The 18,769-nt window shown below is 40.5% G+C and overlaps 1 protein-coding gene across 27 annotated transcripts; it reads left to right on the plus strand.

Moving 5' to 3' along the window:
• The first annotated feature begins 1,091 nt into the window (after positions 1-1,091).
• On the plus strand, positions 1,092-11,396 carry LOC113065083 (fibroin heavy chain-like). 27 transcript variants are annotated; one of them, XM_026236222.1, is made up of 6 exons: positions 1,092-1,320; positions 1,577-1,726; positions 1,931-2,080; positions 2,179-2,343; positions 6,247-10,759; positions 10,790-11,396. In XM_026236222.1, the coding sequence occupies exons 1-6, from the start codon at positions 1,242-1,244 to the stop codon at positions 11,301-11,303; spliced, it is 5,571 nt and encodes a 1,856-aa protein (XP_026092007.1). In that variant the 5' UTR covers positions 1,092-1,241; the 3' UTR covers positions 11,304-11,396. The 27 variants fall into 27 exon arrangements, with proteins under 27 accessions (XP_026092007.1, XP_026092011.1, XP_026092027.1 ...); XM_026236226.1 differs by having other exon boundaries at positions 6,247-10,422; positions 10,465-11,396; XM_026236242.1 differs by having other exon boundaries at positions 6,247-9,782; positions 10,317-11,396.
• Positions 11,397-18,769: the final 7,373 nt, after the last annotated feature.

Here is an 18,769-nt window from a genome sequence, read left to right on the forward strand (position 1 = left end):
GGCATATATAAGAGTTATCATACATAAATACTATGTAGGGTAATGTTAAACTTAATATATATTTATATATTAAATATTTAAATATATAATATTTATTTATTTTATTTAATACATTTTATATTATCTTACAGATGGATCGGCATTTTCTATAATGTCTAAATTTAAATCAAAATACATATCTGACTTAATATAAATTAGCATAAAACAAACAATATAATTCACATTCTTTCTCAAGGATTAAAGATGAAATGGAAATAAATAAAAATTGCACAGCCATCAATTAGGTGGCGATATGCACTAAGCATGTAAACAACTAATGAACAAAAGAAGAAGAAAGAAACAGCTTGGCACGCTTTTTCTTAGCGTCCGTTTCTATAGTGACTCGTCGATTCGTCGCTCTGTTGAGAATGTCTTGAGTCTTAACCAGGAACATACTCTGAGTTGAATGAACTTACTCCCGGTAGCGTTTTTGGAACCACATACCTCGAGTAAGCAGGTTTGGGGTTAATCAACCGAAAGTTCAGGGTTTAGTTCACGGTAAGTTAACCCTGCTTTCTGGAATACACCCCAGAAGGATACTTTTGTAACCGTGGCTGGGACAGATTTTAAGTATCAATTCTGCTTAAAAATATGCAATCTAATCCCGTTTACATTAATTACCGGGGACCTGTTATGACCGCAACTCCGGGATGAGCTTCGAAGAACGAACCTTGTTGATAAAAGAACTAAAGCAACTATGGTTTTGGGAAACGCACCCCTAATCGGCTATAGTAGGCTAAAGTGGTCAAGTGCAAAGACCAAGTGCGGTCAATTTAGACAAAGCAATTCAACCCTCTCTTAGGCAACCTGATTGGTTGACGTTATAGTGACGTTAGGTTTAGGGGTGAGGGGATCATTTAGATTGCATGATTTAGAAACACCCAGCAGTTTGAAAGCACCTAGAAGGTGATAAACACGCCCACTTTTGCACTACAGAGACCTAAGTCTCGTCTCATCCAACCCCAATCAAACACACCTGAACAAGCTAATCAAGGTCTTCCAGATAACTAGAAAGCGACAGGCAGGTGCGTTTGATCAGGTTTGGAGTTTACTTGATCTCCTTGGATCTTTAAAACAGAGTTTTTTGTTGCGGCGACACGTTTATTGGTTTATTTTTTTCTCTGCTCGCTGTCCTCTTTTCCTGACGCACCAATTTAGCGCATTTCCCAGCAGAGATCACTGCCAGACCGCAGGTCGGGAGGATGACAGCACGAGTGTACTGCTCGTTGATGGCTGTTTTATCATGTCTGTCTGGAAACTTGATCATAACAGATGCCACATGTGAGAAAATCTGTTAACTTTATTACACAACCTGAAGGACTGCAAAAATAAGTGTTTCTCAGTCTTTGAAAGTAACTCTAAAATATATATTTTTTTAATGTTTCAAAACTACTTAAGTTGAAAATATTTGTCTAGAAAAGTAATCACATGTAAGTTACATTAAATTAACAAAGCCACTGAAGTGGTTACACTACTGATATAACATTTTTTAAATGGGATAACTTGTAATCTGTAACTTTTATTATGTTTTCAAAAGTCAGCTTCCCAACAATGGTGTTTGGTTTCTGTCCGATGAAGCTGACGGTCGTGCCGTCTCGTCGAGGATGTTTCTTTGATGGAGATTGCCCTGGAGGAGAAAAATGCTGTATATTTGAGTCGGGGTCTGCATGTGTGCCACCTGTTTCCAGTGAGTTAATAATGTGCACCCCCCCCCCCCCCCCCAAAAAAAAAGTAGCCTAATGCATTGATTTTAATATAAGCTTTTTAACCCGAGACCAAAGTGTAAAGTAAAAATTTAGGTGAATGGAAATGTTCGACATTGAGTGGTTCTTTCTCGAATTACACTTTAAATAGGGTAACTTGTAATCTGTAACCTCTTACATTTTTGAAGTGACCTTCCCAAAAATTGTGGCCGGGTTCTGTCCGACAAAGCTGACTGTTGTGCCATCCCGTCGAGGGTGTTTTTCTGATGGAGACTGCTTTGGAGGAGACAAATGCTGTATATTTGAGTCAGGGCCCGCATGTGTGCCACCTGTTTCCAGTGAGTTAATGGATGCTAAAAAAAAAGTAACACATTGAATTCAATGTTCGCTTTTAAGCAGAGACTGAAGTGTAATGCAAGACTCTTTTAAATTTAAGTGGATAGAATTATTCAGGAGTCATTGATGAAGCCAGGACTGTGTCCACCCCCAACCTTTGAAAGAAGATCGTGTACCACATTCTGTAACGGTGACTCTGACTGTCCCAACAATGAGAAGTGCTGCAGCAATGGATGTGGTCGTTACTGTACGGCTCCATATGCAGGTATGCGTGTTATATTGTTTTGGTACTTGTTAACATTAATAGTAATGATGACGTTAAATTCATTTAGCCTTTTGTAATTATCAAAAGTACGTTTGAATTCATCCCACATGACGTTTTAACCAGGATGGCTATAGAACATAAAGAGGACTCCTAGTTAGAATAGTATTCACTCAGTTGTTAAAACTTGCTATTTGTGCTGTGTGTTTCTTACAAGTGCTGGTCATATAATTAGAATATCATCAAAAGGTTGAGTAATTTTACTAATTCCATACAAGTTTCACTTTTTGAATATTGTATTCATTCATTACACACAGACTGATATATTTCAAATGTTTGTTTCTTTTAATTTTGATAATAACTGACAACTAAGGAAAATCCCAAATTCAGTATCTCAGAAAATATTATAGTATATTACTTGATACTAATACAAAGAAAGGATTTTTAGAAATCTTGGCCAACTGAAAAGTATGAACATGAAAGCATGAGCACGTACAGCACTCAATACTTGGTTGGGGCTTCTTTTGCCTGAATTACTGCAGCAATGCGGCGTGGCATGGAGTTGATCAGTCTGTGGCACTGCTCTGGTGTTATGAGAGGCCTGGTTACTCTGATAGTGGCCTTCAGCTCTTCTGCATTGAGTCTGGCATATCACATCTTCAGCTTCACAATACTCCGTAGATTTTCTGTGGGGTTAAGGTCAGGCGAGTTTGTAGGTCAATTAAGAATAAGAACAGGGATACCATGGTCTTTAAACCAGGTACTGGTAGCTTTGGCACTGTGTGCAGGACCTTGGACCTGCACGGCACACCAAACCATCACTGACTGTGGAAACTTTACACTGGACCTCAATCAACGTGGATTGTGTGCCTCTCCTCTCTTTCTCCAAGTTAAGTCACCTTTATTTATATAGCGCTTTAAACAAAATACATTGCGTCAATGCAACTGAACAACATTCATTAGGAAAACTGTGTGTCAACGATATTGCTGTAGATGAAGTGACCCCAACTAAACAAGCCAGAGGCGACAGAGGCAAGGAACAAAAACTCCATCGGTGACAGAATGGAGAAAAAAAACCTTGGGAGAAACCAGGCTCAGTTAGGGGGCCAGTTCTCCTCTGACCAGACGAAACCAGTAGTTCAATTCCAGGCTGCAGCAAGGTCAGATTGTGCAGAAGAATCATCTGTTTCCTGTGGTCTTGTCCTGGTGACCTCTGAGACAAGGTCTTTACAGGGGATCTGTATCTGGGGCTCTAGTTGTCCTGGTCTCCACTGTCTTTCAGGGCAGTAGAAGTCCTTTCTAGGTGCTGATCCACCATCTGGTCTGGATACGTACTGGATCAGGGTTACTGCAGTGACACTCTGATCTGGATACAGACTGGATCTGGTCGCTATGGTGACCTTGGAATAAGAGAAACAGACAAATATTAGCGTATATGCCATTCCGGTTTACCTAATTAATGCAGACTAAAAATCCTTTAACGGATTTGGATATTAAAAGCATATTAGTATGTTATGTGTAAGCCAGGTTAAAGAGATGGGTCTTTAATCTAGATTTAAACTGCAAGAGTGTGTGTGCCTCCTGAACAATGTTAGGTAGGTTATTGCAGAGTTTTGGCGCCAAATAGGAAAAGGATCTGCCGCCCGCAGTTGGTTTTTATATTCTAGGTATTATCAAATTGCCTGAGTTTTGAGAGCGTAGCGGACGTAGAGGATTATAATGTAAAAGGAGCTAATTCAAATACAGAGGTGCTAAACCATTCAGGGCTTTGTAAGTAATAAGCAATATTTTAAAATCTATACAATGTTTGATAGGGAGCCAGTGCAGTGTTGACAGGACCGGGTTAATATGGTCATACTTCGTGATTCTAGTAAGAACTCTTGCTGCTGCATTTTGGACTAGCTGTAGTTTGGACTAGCTGTAGCTGTGGCCCATGTGAGATGATTCTGATGCTGTCTGTTTTTTTTCAAGAGTGGCTTGACAATGAATGCGACAGCTAAAACCAATGTTTTGCATACGTCTGTGCATAGTGGTTCTTGAAGCACTGACTCCAGCTGCAGTCCACTCTTTGTGAATCTCCCCACATTTTTGAATGGGTTTTGTTTCACAATCCTCTCCAGGGTGTGGTCATCCCTAATGCTTGCACACTTTTTCTACCACATCTTTTCATTCCCTTCGCCCCTTTATTAATGTTTGGACACAGAGCTCTGTGAACAGCCAGCCTCTTTTGCAATTACCTTTTGACTTGCCCTCCTTGTGCAAGGTGTCAATGGTTGTCTATTGGACAACTGTCAAGTCAGGAGTCTTCCCCATGATTCTGTAGCCTACAGAACTAGACTGAGACCATTTAAAAGCCTTTGCAGGTGTTTTGAGTTATTTGATTAGAGTGGCACCAGGTTTCAGCAATATTGAACCTTTTCACAATATTATTTTCAGAGATACTGAATTTGGAATTTTCTTCAGTTGTCAGTTATAATCAAAATTAAAAGAGAAACATTTGAAATATATCAGTCTCTGTGTAATGATGATAACATACAAGCAGAGATGGAGTACTCGAATCCTGGACTCGGACTCGAGTCACTATTCTTTGGACTCGAGTCTGACTCGAGACTCCATTCTCTGGACTCGTGACTCTACTTGGATTCGCAGACTGATGACTCGTACTTGGACTCGGAGTCGAGGATATATAAAATCGGACTTGAGCCTTCATCACGTTGTTTTTGACTAAAAAAAAAAAAAAAAAAAAAGTCTCGTGCCCAAGACCGGCCGGGATCTACTCTCCTTTTTTATTTTTTTATATTTTTATTTTTCTCACAGACACTGCTACCGCTTGTTTCTTTGCCTGACAACACACTCGCTGAAGTCACTCACTTTACTTTCACTTTACTTTTTTTCCAAAGCGCTCGGGCACTTGCGGGAAAGGATGAAGCTGATTGGTTAGTTCTTGTCACATGATCCGCGGTGCGCTTGCTGCATTCTGAAAAGTTGAGATGGTTTTTAACTCGATGCGGTGCGAACGTACCTGTATGCTTTCATTATGAGCGCACATACGCTTACATTATGAGCACGTATATTGCGCGCCTACATTTGAAATAACGAACTTGAGTGCGCAAAAGACGTGATATTTGAACGGCCCTTATCATTACACGTTGCTTTCTGACCAGTCGCGTGCCGTCACACAGACACATTCACTTGAACACATACTAACGCACTCACGTTAAATCACTCGTTCACTCACACAAACGCACTCACTCACTCTCTCTCTCTCCCTCTTTCTCTCTCTCTCGGCATATTGATTTTTATGTGTTAAGTATCTTTAAAATACAGTGTCCTGTAAAATGCATGTTTCTTTTTTACTTCGAGTGTATTTCTGTAATGCAGTGTTAAGGATTAGTTCAAACAAAAATGAAAATTTCCAAATCATTTACTCCTCCCAATGCCATTCAGGATATCCATGGCGTTTTTTTTTTTTTTTATCTGGTAATGGTGACTCGACTTGGACTTGACTCAAACTCTTCTTTGGTGACTTGGACTCGAACACTGAGACTCGAGACTCGACTCGGACTCGACAGTTGGTGACTCGACTACAACACGGTGTACAAGTTTCACTTTTTTAATGGAATTGTTGAAATCAACTTTTTGATGACATTATTATGACCAGCACCTGTATACTGAAGTGGTGTACAGTGTATATCAGGGGTAACCAACCCTGCTCCTGGTTATTGACTGTCCTGCAAAGATTAGCTCCAACCCTAGTCAAACACACCTGCCTTTTAATTAAGTGATCAAGGAGACCTTAATTAATTGCTTCAGTTGTGTTTGATTAGGATTGGAGCTGAACTTTGCAGGGTTGGTTACTCCTGATGTATATGCATGGACTAAAGCTGACTATCTGTGTTCATGCAGTGAAACCAGGTCAATGTCCCAAACCGAAGGACACTCCAGAATGTGCTGAAAGCTGTTTCCATGATGGCCAGTGTCCTGACTCGCAGAAATGTTGCCCAACTACCTGTGGCTATGCATGTAGTGAAGCAAATGATCAAGAAAGTGGTCAGGGAAGTGTTCATGTAAGTGTTAAGGCAGGTGGAAATGGAAGGGGTTATGTAAGTATTCAGACAAGTAATCGTGGAAGTAGTTCTGGAAGTAGTTCTGGATTTGGTTCTGGAGGTAGTTCTGGAAGTAGTTCTGGAACTGGTTCTGGAAGTGGTCAGGCTCAGGGAAGTAGTTCTGGTAGTGTAAGTGGTTCTGGAAGTGGTCAGGCTCAGGGAAGTGGTTCTGGAAGTGTAAGTGGTTCTGGGAGTGGGAGTAGTTCTGGAACTGGTTCTGGGAGTGGAAGTAGTTCTGGAACTGGTTCTGGGAGTGGAAGTAGTTCTGGAAGTGGTCAGGTTCAAGGGAGTAGTTCTGGAAGCAGTTATGGAACTGGAAGTGCAGGTGGTTCTGGAAGTGGAAGTAGTTCTGGAAGTGGTCAGGCTCAGGGAAGTAGTTCTGGAAGTGGTTATGGAACTGGAAGTAGTTCTGGAAGTGGTCAGGCTCAGGGAAGTAGTTCTGGAAGTGGGAGTAGTTTTGGAAGTGTGAGTAGTTCTGGAAGTGGTTATGGAACTGGAAGTGCAAGTAGTTCTGGAAGTGGAAGTAGTTCTGGAAGTGGTCAGGCTCAGGGAAGTAGTTCTGGAAGTGGGAGTAGTTTTGGAAGTGGTTATGGAACTGGAATTGCAAGTAGTTCTGGAACTGGTTCTGGAAGTGGAAGTAGTTCTGGAAGTGGTCATGGAACAGGAACTGGAAGTAGTTCTGGAAGTGGTTATGGAACTGGAAGTGGTTATGGAACTGGAAGTGCAAGTAGTTCTGGAAGTGGTTCTGGAAGTGGAACTAGTTCCGGAAGTGGTTATGGAACTGGAAGTGCAAGTAGTTCTGGAACAGGTTCTGGAAGTGGAAGTAGTTCCGGAAGTGGTCAGGCTCAGGGAAGTAGTTCTGGAACTGGGAGTAGTTATGGAAGTGTGAGTAGTTCTGGAAGTGGTTCTGGAACTGGAAGTGCAAGTAGTTCTGGAAGTGGTTCTGGAACTGGAAGTGCAAGTAGTTCTGGAAGTGGTTATGGAAGTGGAACTAGTTCCGGAAGTGGTTATGGAACTGGAAGTGCAAGTAGTTCTGGAAGTGGTTCTGGAACTGGAAGTGCAAGTAGTATTGGAAGTGGTTCTGGAAGTGGAACTAGTTCCGGAAGTGGTTATGGAACTGGAAGTGGAAGTAGTTCTGGAAGTGGTCAGGCTCAGGGGAGTAGTTCTGGAGGTGGGAGTAGTTATGGAAGTGTGAGTAGTTCTGGAAGTGGTTATGGAACTGGAAGTGCAAGTAGTTCTGGAAGTGGTCAGGCTCAGGGGAGTAGTTCTGGAGGTGGGAGTAGTTATGGAAGTGTGAGTAGTTCTGGAAGTGGTTATGGAACTGGAAGTGCAAGTAGTTCTGGAACAGGTTCTGGAAGTGGAAGTAGTTCTGGAAGTGGTCAGGCTCAGGGAAGTAGTTCTGGAAGTGGGAGTAGTTATGGAAGTGTGAGTAGTTCTGGAAGTGGTTATGGAACTGGAAGTGCAAGTAGTTCTGGAACTGGTTCTGGAATGGGAAGTAGTTCTGGAACGGGTTCTGGAAGTGGAAGTGGTTCTGGAAGTGGAAGTAGTTCTGGAAGTGGTCAGGCTCAGGGAAGTAGTTCTGGAAGTGGGAGTAGTTATGGAAGTGTGAGTAGTTCTGGAAGTGGTTATGGAACTGGAAGTGCAAGTAGTTCTGGAACTGGTTCTGGAATGGGAAGTAGTTCTGGAACTGGTTCTGGAAGTGGAAGTGGTTCTGGAAGTGGAAGTAGTTCTGGAAGTGGTCAGGCTCAGGGAAGTAGTTCTGGAAGTGGGAGTAATTATGGAAGTGTGAGTAGTTCTGGAAGTGGTTATGGAACTGGAAGTGCAAGTAGTTCTGGAACTGCTTTTGGAAGTGGAAGTAGTTCTGGAATTGGTCAGGCTCAGGGAAGTAGTCCTGGAAGTGGTTCAGGAACTGGAAGTGGAAGTAGTTCTGGAAGTGGTTCAGGAACTGGAAGTGGAAGTAGTTCTTCAAGTGGTCAGGCTCAGGGAAGTAGTTCTGGAAGTGGGAGTAATTATGGAAGTGTGAGTAGTTCTGGAAGTGGTCATGGAACTGGAAGTGCAAGTAGTTCTGGAACAGGTTCTGGAAGTGGAAGTAGTTCTGGAATTGGTCAGGCTCAGGAAAGTAGTTCCGGAAGTGGTTCTGGAACTGGAAGTAGTTCTGGAAGTGGTCAGGCTCAGGGGAGTAGTTCTGGAAGTGGGAGTAGTTATGGAAGTGTGAGTAGTTCTGGAAGTGGTCATGGAACTGGAAGTGGAAGTAGTTCTGGAATTGGTCAGGCTCAGGGAAGTAGTTCCGGAAGTGGTTCTGGAACTGGAAGTAGTTCTGGAAGTGGTCAGGCTCAGGGAAGTAGTTCTGGAAGTGGGAGTAGTTATGGAAGTGTGAGTAGTTCTGGAAGTGGTTATGGAACTGGAAGTGCAAGTAGTTCTGGAACAGGTTCTGGAAGTGGAAGTAGTTCTGGAAGTGGTCAGGCTCAGGGAAGTAGTTCCGGAAGTGGTTATGGAACTGGAAGTAGTTCTGGAAGTGGTCAGGTTCAGGAGAGTAGTTCTGGAAATGGTTCTGGAAGTGTGAGTAGTTCTGGAAGTGGAACTAGTTCCGGAAGTGGTCAGGCTCAAGAACGTATTTCTGGAAGTAGTTCTGGAACTGGAAATGCAAGTAGTTCTGGAACTGGTTCTGGAAGTGGAACTAGTTATGGAAGTGGCCAGGCTCAGGGAAGTAGTTCTGGAATTGGAAGTGGTTCAGGAAGTGGAAGCAATCAGGTTCAAGGAAGTAGTTCTGGAAGTGGAAGTAGTTATGGAAGTGGCAGCAGTCAGGCTCAGGGAAGTGGTTCTGGAAGTGGAACTAGTCATGGAAGTGGAAGCAGTCAGGCTCAGGGAAGTGGTTCCGGAGGTGGAAGCAGTCAGGCTCAGGGAAGTGGTTCTGGAAGTGGAAGTAGTTATGGAAGTGGAAGCAGTCAGGCCCAGAGAAGTGGTTCTGGAAGTGGAAGCAGTCAGGCTCAGGGAAGTGGAAGTCAAGGAAGTGAAGGTAGTCAGGTTCAGGGAAGTGGTTCTGGAGGTGGAACTAGTTATGGGAGCAGTAATTATGGTAGTCAGGCTCAGGCAAGTGGTTCTGGAAGTGGAACTAGTCATGGAAGTGGAAGCAGTCAGGCTCAGGGAAGCGGTTCTGGAAGTGGTTATGGAAGTGGAACTAGTCACGGAAGTGAAAGCAGTCAGGCTCAGGGAAGTGGTTCTGGAAGTGGAAGCAGTCAGGCTCAGGGAAGTGGTTCTGGAAGTGTTAGTGGTCAGGCTCAGGGAAGTAGTTCTGAAAGTGGTTCTGGAAGTAATTATGGAAGCGGTCAGGCTCAGGCAAGTGGTTCTGGAAGTAGAACTGGTTATGAAAGTGGAAGTAATAATGGACATGGAAGCAATCAGGCTCAAGGAGGTAGTTCTGAAAGTGGTTATGGAAGTGGAATTAGTCATGGAAGTGGAAGCAGTCAGGCTCAGGGAAGTGGTTCTGGAGGTAGAACTAGTTATGGGAGTGGAAATAATTACGGAAGCAGTCAGGCTCAGGCAAGTGGTTCTGGAAGTGGAACTGGTTATGAAAGTGGAAGAAATAATGGACATGGAAGCAATCAGGTTCAAGGAAGTAGTTCTGAAAGTGGTTATGGAAGTGGAATTAGTCATGGAAGTGGAAGCAGTCAGGCTCAGGGAAGTGGTTCTAGAGGTGGAAGTGGTTATGGAAGTGGAAGTAGTTCTGGAACTAGTTATGGAAGTGGAAGCAGTCAGGCTCAGGGAACTGGTTCTGGAAGTGTTAGTGGTCAGGCTCAGGGAAGTAGTTCTGAAAGTGGTTCTGGAAGTGGAAATAATTATGGAAGTGGAAGTAATTATGGAAGCGCTCAGGCAAGTGGTTCTGGAAGTGGAACTGGTTATGAAAGTGGAAGTAATAATGGACATGGAAGCAGTCAGGTTCAAGGAGGTAGCTCTGAAAGTGGTTCTGGAAGTGGAAGTAATTATGGAAGCGGTCAGGCTCAGGGGAGTAGTTCTGAAACTGATTCTGAAAGTGGAAGTAACTATGGAAGTGGTCAGGCTCAAGGAAGTAGTTCTGAGACCAGTTCTGGAAGTGGAACTGATTCTGGAAGCAGTCAGTCTCAGGGAAGTGGTTCTGGAAGTGGAAGTAGTTCTGGAAGCGGTCAGGCTCAGGGAGGTGGTTCTGGAAGTGGAACTGATTATGAAAGTGGAAGTAATTATGAAAGTGGAGGTGGTCAGGCTCAGGGAAGTGGTTCTGGAAGTGGACGTAACTATGGAAGTGGAAGGGGTCGAGCTCGGGGAAGTGGTTCTGGAAGGGGTCAGGCTCAGGGAAGTAATTATGGAAGTGGAAGTGGTCTTGCGCAGGGAAGTGGTTATGGAAGGGGAAGCAGTTCTGGAAGTGGTTATAGACATAGTTCTGGAAGTGATCAGGGAAGTGGTCAAGCTCAGGGAAGTAATTATGGAAGTGGAAGCGATCCGGGAAGTGGTTATGGAAGTGAGAGCAGTTCTGGAAATGGTTATAGACATAGTTCTGGAAGTGATCAGGGAAGTGGTCAAGCTCAGGGAAGTAGTTATGGAAGTGGAAGTGATCAGGGAAGTAGTTATGCAAGTGGTCATGGAAGCGGTCAATATCAGGGAAGTAGTGATGAAAGTGGAAGACGTTATGGAAGTGACCAGGGAAGTAGCTACAGAAGTGGAAATGGTTATGAAACTTATGGAAATCGACATGATCAGGGAAGTGGTCATGGAAGCAGTCAACATCAGGAAAGTAGTTATGGAAGTGGTCATGGAAGCGGTCAACGTCAGGGAAGCAATAAGGGAAGTGGTCATGGAAGCAGACAAGCTCAGGGAAGTGATTAGGGAAATTGGCAGGGATGTGGTCATTGAAATGGGCACTTTGCATAACCCTTACTTGATATTTTTTTCATTTGTTTTCCTGTTTGCTTAGTTTCCCCATCAAATAAATAAAAATATTTAAAGTTTTTTTGGTATCATTTGGTGTTTTTTCACAACTGCTTTCTGGTTTCTCTCTCTGAGACCCAGGCACCCCTGGCTTTTTACATGTAAACAAAGTATTGTAAATGTCTTGGACTCCTGGTAAGGAATTACTTTTTTTTTTCTCTGCAGCGTTCACACCTTTTACAAACTCTGTGCATTTTTCTGTCTTCTCATGGATGTTCTTCGATTGATCAGGAGTGACAGATGTTTGTGCCATATGCACTGCACTGTTATTCCTTTTGTAGTAACATGTAATACATTTTTAATAAGTCCAATTTAAGGTTTTATATATAACTTAAATACTATGTTTTTGGTAAAAAAAAATCCTGTACTTTATGTATCTGTATTTTAAAGTGTAATTTGAGTACTCTTTACCACCCCTGTAATGAGGTAATGCCTGCCTTCATAGATTTAATAGGCCAACACTGTCATTTTGACATTGACGAGCCCTGTTAGACTGATGACCAGCTTGGATGAGAAAGTGCACTTATCTCTGCACCAGTGTTCAGTTGGTGTTAAGCAGTCATTTTATAAGCCTATAAATTCAGAGGTCGGTATCTCGTGCTGGGAACTGCATTGTGTACGACGTCATGCGGAGCTGCACAGACCAATTAAAAGAACCATAGTCTTAAATTACTTCAGTCTGTGTGCATAGAATTTAATACACGCGTTTCACAATTTGAGTTGAACACTTGGATATATATGATCTTTACTCAGTTATCTACACTGTTAAAAATGTATTGTAATTTTACAGGAAATTCCTGGCAACTAATTGCCATGAATTTACAGCAAGTAATATACTGTTTTCATATCAGTTAATGATGAATACACTGTAAAAAACAAACAAAAGTAAACTATTCCCACTTGCTAGTAGAAAAAGACGTTGATGTATTTAACCAACACATTTAACATAACATTTAGAATTACATTGGCTTCTACATTGTTTTCTTAAATACAGGTCCTTCTCAAAAAAATAGCATATTGTGATAAAGTTCATTATTTTCCATAATGTAATGATAAAAATTAAACTTTCATATATTTTAGATTCATTGCACACCAACTGAAATATTTCAGGTCTTTTATTGTTTTAATTCTGATGATTTTGGCATACAGCTCATGAAAACCCAAAATTCCTATCTCAAAAAATTAGCACATTTCATCCGACCAATAAAAGAAAAGTGTTTTTTATACAAAAAGTCAACCTTCAAATAATTGTTCAGTTATGCACTCAATACTTGGTCGGGAATCCTTTTGCAGAAATGACTGCTTCAATGCGGTGCAGCGGCACTGTTGAGGTGTTATGGAGGCCCAGGATGCTTCCATAGCGGCCTTAAGCTCATCCAGAGTGTTGGGTCTTGCGTCTCTCAACTTTCTCTTCACAATATCAAACAGATTATTTATGGGGTTCAGGTCAGGAGAGTTGGCAGGCCAATTGAGCACAGTAATACCTAGTGATCGACCGATATTGATTTTTTTTATAACCGATACCGATTATTTGCATGTTTATGTACCCGATAACCGATATGCAGAACCGATATTTATTTACTGTTATACTTCTGTTTCTGACAATTATTACAACACAAATGAGCTGAAAAAAAAACATTTTATTTATAACAATCACTCCCTCCTTGCATACAAAAAAAAAACTTTATATGTATACACAAATAAATAGAGGGGTCTGAGTCCAAAAAATGTAAGTGCACTGTTACTAAGTGTCTTTGTTTTAAAATAAAAGCTTTGATGAGGTAAAAAAATAAAAACGGGTAAAAAAATAAAGCACAAAAATGATTCTAACATATTGGTGGGGGCGGGAGGGCTATTTAGGAGTGCATAGCTATTTAGTAGTGTAACTTAATACTCCCAGTTAAGCAGAACTAGGTTTTAGTGTAGAAAACAGAGTCTTTCAGCATTCTGCCCTGTAAGCCTGCTTCCTTCAAAAATTTCATGCAGTGGCCGTGCATGAGGCTTCCTGATCATCAACCCAGTCAGGTGCTGAGCAATATGAACAAACTTTTATCCCGAGAGTATATAAAATTAAACAACACTTGTCAGTTGGCATTTTATGATCTAGATTCAATCTAACGTTAGATCATGAAATGCCAACTGACAAAGTGCTGTTTGACTATAATCAACCGCGATCGCGCATGGAGATAATAAATAATTAATTTCCACAAAGCTGAATATATGTATATGTGTATTAGCGAAATAGTTATGTAGTAAATGATAATATAATCTAGTGTGTTTAAACAAGATAATCTTGTCAAAATTTTCATTCAGTGGCCGTGCTTAGCCTCCAGATCATCCGTCAGTTGCTAAGCAATAATGGTGAGCAAATACAACAGATAGAGAATTAAATTCAACGCTTTTCCGAATCAGAATTAGCTTTATTGCCAGGTATGTTTACACATAGCGTACGAGGAATTTGTTTTCGTGACAGAAGCTCCGCAGTACAACAGAATGACAGCGACAGAACATAAAACACATAATAAAAGAATAAAAAAAAACATTTTTTTATTTTCAACATGCACTCATTCATGTCTGTTTTATTTAATTCATTTAAAGATACGTCTTTATTGGAGCAGGACATGACGAACACTACGTAACTCAATGAGTTCGTCTCAATTGTTTAGAAACAAGCTGCATAAATTAACTATATCAGGAATTTATGTCTCAGATCTCATTTGTGCATGTGTGTTATGTTAAAGTTGATTAATTAAAGCAAACCAAGTAGAACATATACTTTACCTGTGCACTGAGTTGTTGTTGACTGATCTTCTCAGACGCCCGGGCTGCAATGGCGGAAATCTCAAAACGGCCACAAGATGGCGCCGTAAATCGGCGAATCCGATATTACAAAACCGATACCCGATTATGGAAAAATGCTTAAATATCGGGAAAAATATCGGTAAACAGATACATCGGTCGATCACTATACCATGGTCCGTAAACCATTTACCAGTGGTTTTGGCACTGTGAGCAGGTGCCAGGTTGTGCTGAAAAACGAAATCTTTTCAGCAGATGGAAGCATGAAGTGCTCCAAAATCTCCTGATAGCTAGCTGCTTTGACCCTGCCCTGCCCTTGATAAAACACAGTGGACCAACACCAGCAGCTGACATGGCACCCCAGACCATCACTGACTCTGGCATTTCCTTCTCCCCAGTCTTCCTCCAGACTCTGGCACCTTGATTTCCGAATGACATGCAAAATTTGCTTTCATCTGAAAAAAGTACTTTGGACAACTGAGCAACAGTCCAGTGCTGCTTCTCTGTAGCCCATTTCCTGCACACGCCTGTGCACGGTGGCTCTGGATGTTTCTACTCCAGACTCAGTCCACTGCTTCCGCAGGTCCCCCAAGGTCTGGAATCGGTCCTTCTCCACAATCTTCCCCAGGGTCCGGTCACCTCTTCTCATTGTGCAGCGTTTTTTGCCACACTTTTTCCTTCCCAGAGACTTCTCACTAAGGTGCCTTGATACAGCACTCTGGGAACAGCCTATTAATTCATAAATTTATTTCTGTGTCTTACCCTCTCGCTTGAGGGTGTCAATGATGGCCTTCTGGACAGCAGTCAGGTCGGCAGTCTTACCCATGATTGCGGTTTTGAGTAATGAACCAGGCTGGGAGTTTTTTAAAGCCTCAGGAATCTTTTGCAGGTGTTTAGAGTTAATTAGTTGATTCAGATGATTAGGTTAATAGCTCGTTTAGAGAACCTTTTCATGATATGCTAATTTTTTGAAAGGAATTTTGGGTTTTCATGAGCTGTATGCCAAAATCATAAGTATTAAAACAAAAGACCTGAAATATTTCAGTGTGTGTGCAATGAATCTAAAATATATGTAATATATATAACTTTTTCACAATATGTGAATTTTTTGAGAAGGACCTGTATTAGCAAGTCAGTCCACAAAGTTTTATTCACATTAGAATATTTTATGTGAATTTGAACCGTTTCCATTCAGGATTTTTTTTTTCAAAAGGTTAAAATGTGCAATAAAAAGCTGGATGGAGACACTTTTTTCGGATGAAAGCAAATTTTGCATGTCATTCGGAAATCAATGTGCCAGAGTCTGGTGGAAGACTGGGGAGAAGGAAATGCCAAAATGCCTGAAGTCCAGTGTCAAGTACCCACGGTCAGTGATGGTCTGGGGTGCCATGTCAGCTGCTGTTGTTGGTCCACTGTGTTTTATCAAGGGCAGGGTCAATGCAGCTAGCTATCAGGAGATTTTGGAGCACTTCATGCTTCCATCTGCTGAAAAGCTTTATGGAGATGAAGATTTTGTTTTTCAGCACGACCTGGCACCTGCTCACAGTGCCAAAACCACTGGTAAATGGTTTACTGACCGTGCTCAATTGGCCTACCAACTCTCCTGACCTGAACCCCATAGAGAATCTGTGGGATATTTTGTTGCAACTCTATCAGGTGTTTTAAGTTGCCCCTTAAGTTTTGATCCCACAGCGTTTCAGAACTACTCTCCTGTCCATGTCTAATTTACATAACAGAGCTGATGGAAATGCTCTCCAGTTACAGTGTTTCTTTGCCAAATTTCTACGAATGCACTTAAAAGATGCAAAGGAACTGGATGGAAACCTGTCTTTTGACATCAATGCATAGAGTATATCATAGAGCCTAACAATACTAAACAAAAAGAAAGTGATTCATCGGATGTTCCATATGAGAATGATCTATTTTCTTTATAAGTGTGCAAACCGTTTTAACATACCTTTAGTGCTTGAGGCCTCTTTAGGATACTGTTAGTTAAACATGTAGGCAGTGAAGGTCACTGCCACTCCATTCAGAAGGCTGTTGTCCCTTCCAAAGACATCATCCATTTGTCTGCACTTAGTGCCTCTCCTGAAATGTATACACAATATGATAACTAAAAGAGCACTAGAAAGCTGCACTACATACATACACGCATGAGTGACAGTATTGGCAGGATGGGCAAAAGTACCAATTTTATCAGGTTGGAGACAAAGTTATGGTATGGTTTTTCCTAATTTAGACTGTAGGTCTATGATCAATGATCATAATGAATCGTCTATTGGTGGATTACTTTTACTGATCCATGTAGGGAAATTTACTCAGAATTGAACCCATCCCCATCTAGTCTACTGTTCAAATTGTTCATCATCTGTCATTGTCATTGAGAGCCTGTGTGCGGCATAATATGCTAATTATATGCATATGGCTGCATTAGCTGTTACAGAGATGTGTAAGATAGATGTGTAATGGTATGTAGTTTACAGTTGCTTACTGAAGGCCCTGACTGAAACCTCACGGTACACTACTGGGTATACTGGCCATTTTCCAATAGGCCGATCTGGCCGGTGCAATGTTTTGTATTCAAAAGTCTTTAATCTGGACTCTGAGTCAAGCCTGAAGTCTTTATTGCTGGACTCTGAGTCAAGTCTGAAGTCTTTAACCTGGAGTCCTATTTGAGTTGAGTCTGAAGTTCTTTATCTTGTAGTCCGAGTCAAGTATGAAGTTAAAAGTTGAATTTAAAAGTACCTAAATCTTTTTGATGTCTTCGACATTTCATCCTCATTTGAACCTAAAGGGTCTTTAACTGACACTTCTTTTGAAGCAAAAAAAAAATATATCAAACCAACATTACGATATTTTATACTGTAAAACCTGGCACCCTGTAATGATACCTTATGACACAAAAATTTTATGTAACCCTTAATAAGCCAGATATACTCTTATTAATGCAAATATGGTGTGCAATAAAAATATGAACATTTAAGGAGGGAATGAATAATGTTGATTGTCAATTTTGTATTGATTTTTATGATTTTATTTGCACAGAATATTTACACTTGTTAAAGTAGTACCAAAGAAAAAAAAACATACATGTGCATAGATGTATATGAATAACAGTGTGTACCATATTCTTAGAGTGTAATCACTGTAATATAAATCGGCATTTTAAAAATATACTTACACATCTAAGTGTAATTAAATGCAATTAAAAAGTAATTTAATTGATTGGTAAATATTGTTATTTATGCTTTTTCTTCGGGCAGCAGAAGAAAAACTTGGATCACTTCCTAAAGATGGAGACAGTGACTGATTCTCTCTCTCTCTCACACACACACACACACACACTGTATAATTAATATAAATCGTAATGTTCTTTTTACTGTTTCCTAATATTTGGAAAATTGCCAATTTAATAAATTGTATTTTAATTAAAATTTTAAGGCAATAAATCCAATTTGAACTGAATTGTACTGAATTGCCTGAGCTCTTTGCTCCCCCGTCTATGTCCTCTCTCTCCCACCCTTCCTATGCATGACCACATTTAATATTGATTTATAATCTGTATTTGTTCATAAAATAAATGATGGATTCCTGCTTTGTTTTTGATCTTTGAATGTTTTAAACGTGAACACAGTGACTCAGTACCTAAAAGTGCTTATGATATGCAACATGTTTTCACGCATCAAGCACTAACATTCAGCTTCAGTGATAACTTTAACCAGCTAAATTTCTGGCCTCAAAAGTTTGCTTTCAAATCTGAGGAAGCATTTTGAGGAAGGGAAATTGTTTTTTTTTTTCTCAAAAATATTGTTATTTGTGCTTTTTCTTCAGGCAGCAGAAGAAAAACTTGGTGCACTTCCTAAAGATGGAGACAGTGACTGACTCTCTCTTTTATTTATATATATATATATATATATATATATATATATATATATATATATATTATTTTTTTCATTTTGATATATTTGTAAGCTAGTAATATTGGCTGAATGCACAAAATGGCTGAGTGTAAATACTATCAGTGACAAGAATTTAAATACAATTCATGTTATGGTATAGGGATGACAGCTTTTTAAATAAATGTTACAAATTTCCAAAACGTGTTTAAATGAGCCTTGTATGTTATATATATTATATTAAAATTCACAATCAGTGATGTTCTTACCAGGGAGTGGACTTTTTACACCCCAGGCTATTTGCGATAGTTTCAGTGTGATTTTTGGTGAATTGTTTAGGAGAAAAAAAAATGAAAACATTTCCTAGTTCAGTGGTCAAAATATCACTGAAATCACACTTGTCGTTATCTACGAATTTAAAAACGGGAACAATGTTTATTATTATTATTATTTTATTGTTGTGGGTTCAATACAATATATATCTTAATCGAGACAGTGGTATTTGCGGTTCAAACCTACCATAGTTTTTTTTTTCAGAAATCTGTTCACCTTAGTTTAAAGAGAGCGCTCCGTTAACTGTATATCGTTATGTCCCAAAGCTTACCGACTCTTCTAGTGTACACTCAAAGGGCATACAAGTAGGCACATTGGCACGCAGTATACGTGCAC

Source organism: Carassius auratus, chromosome 47 (genome assembly GCF_003368295.1).
Source record: "Carassius auratus strain Wakin chromosome 47, ASM336829v1, whole genome shotgun sequence".
Lineage (NCBI taxonomy): Eukaryota > Metazoa > Chordata > Actinopteri > Cypriniformes > Cyprinidae > Carassius > Carassius auratus.

Bases quoted from the DNA above. Each gene is read 5' to 3' on its own strand.
- LOC113065083 (XM_026236221.1), top strand. From the start codon at position 1,242: ATGACAGCACGAGTGTACTGCTCGTTGATGGCTGTTTTATCATGTCTG. The intron at 1,321-1,576 runs GTGAGAAAATCT...TGTTTTCAAAAG, and splicing joins GATCATAACAGATGCCACAT to TCAGCTTCCCAACAATGGTG. The intron at 1,727-1,930 runs GTGAGTTAATAA...ACATTTTTGAAG, and splicing joins ATGTGTGCCACCTGTTTCCA to TGACCTTCCCAAAAATTGTG.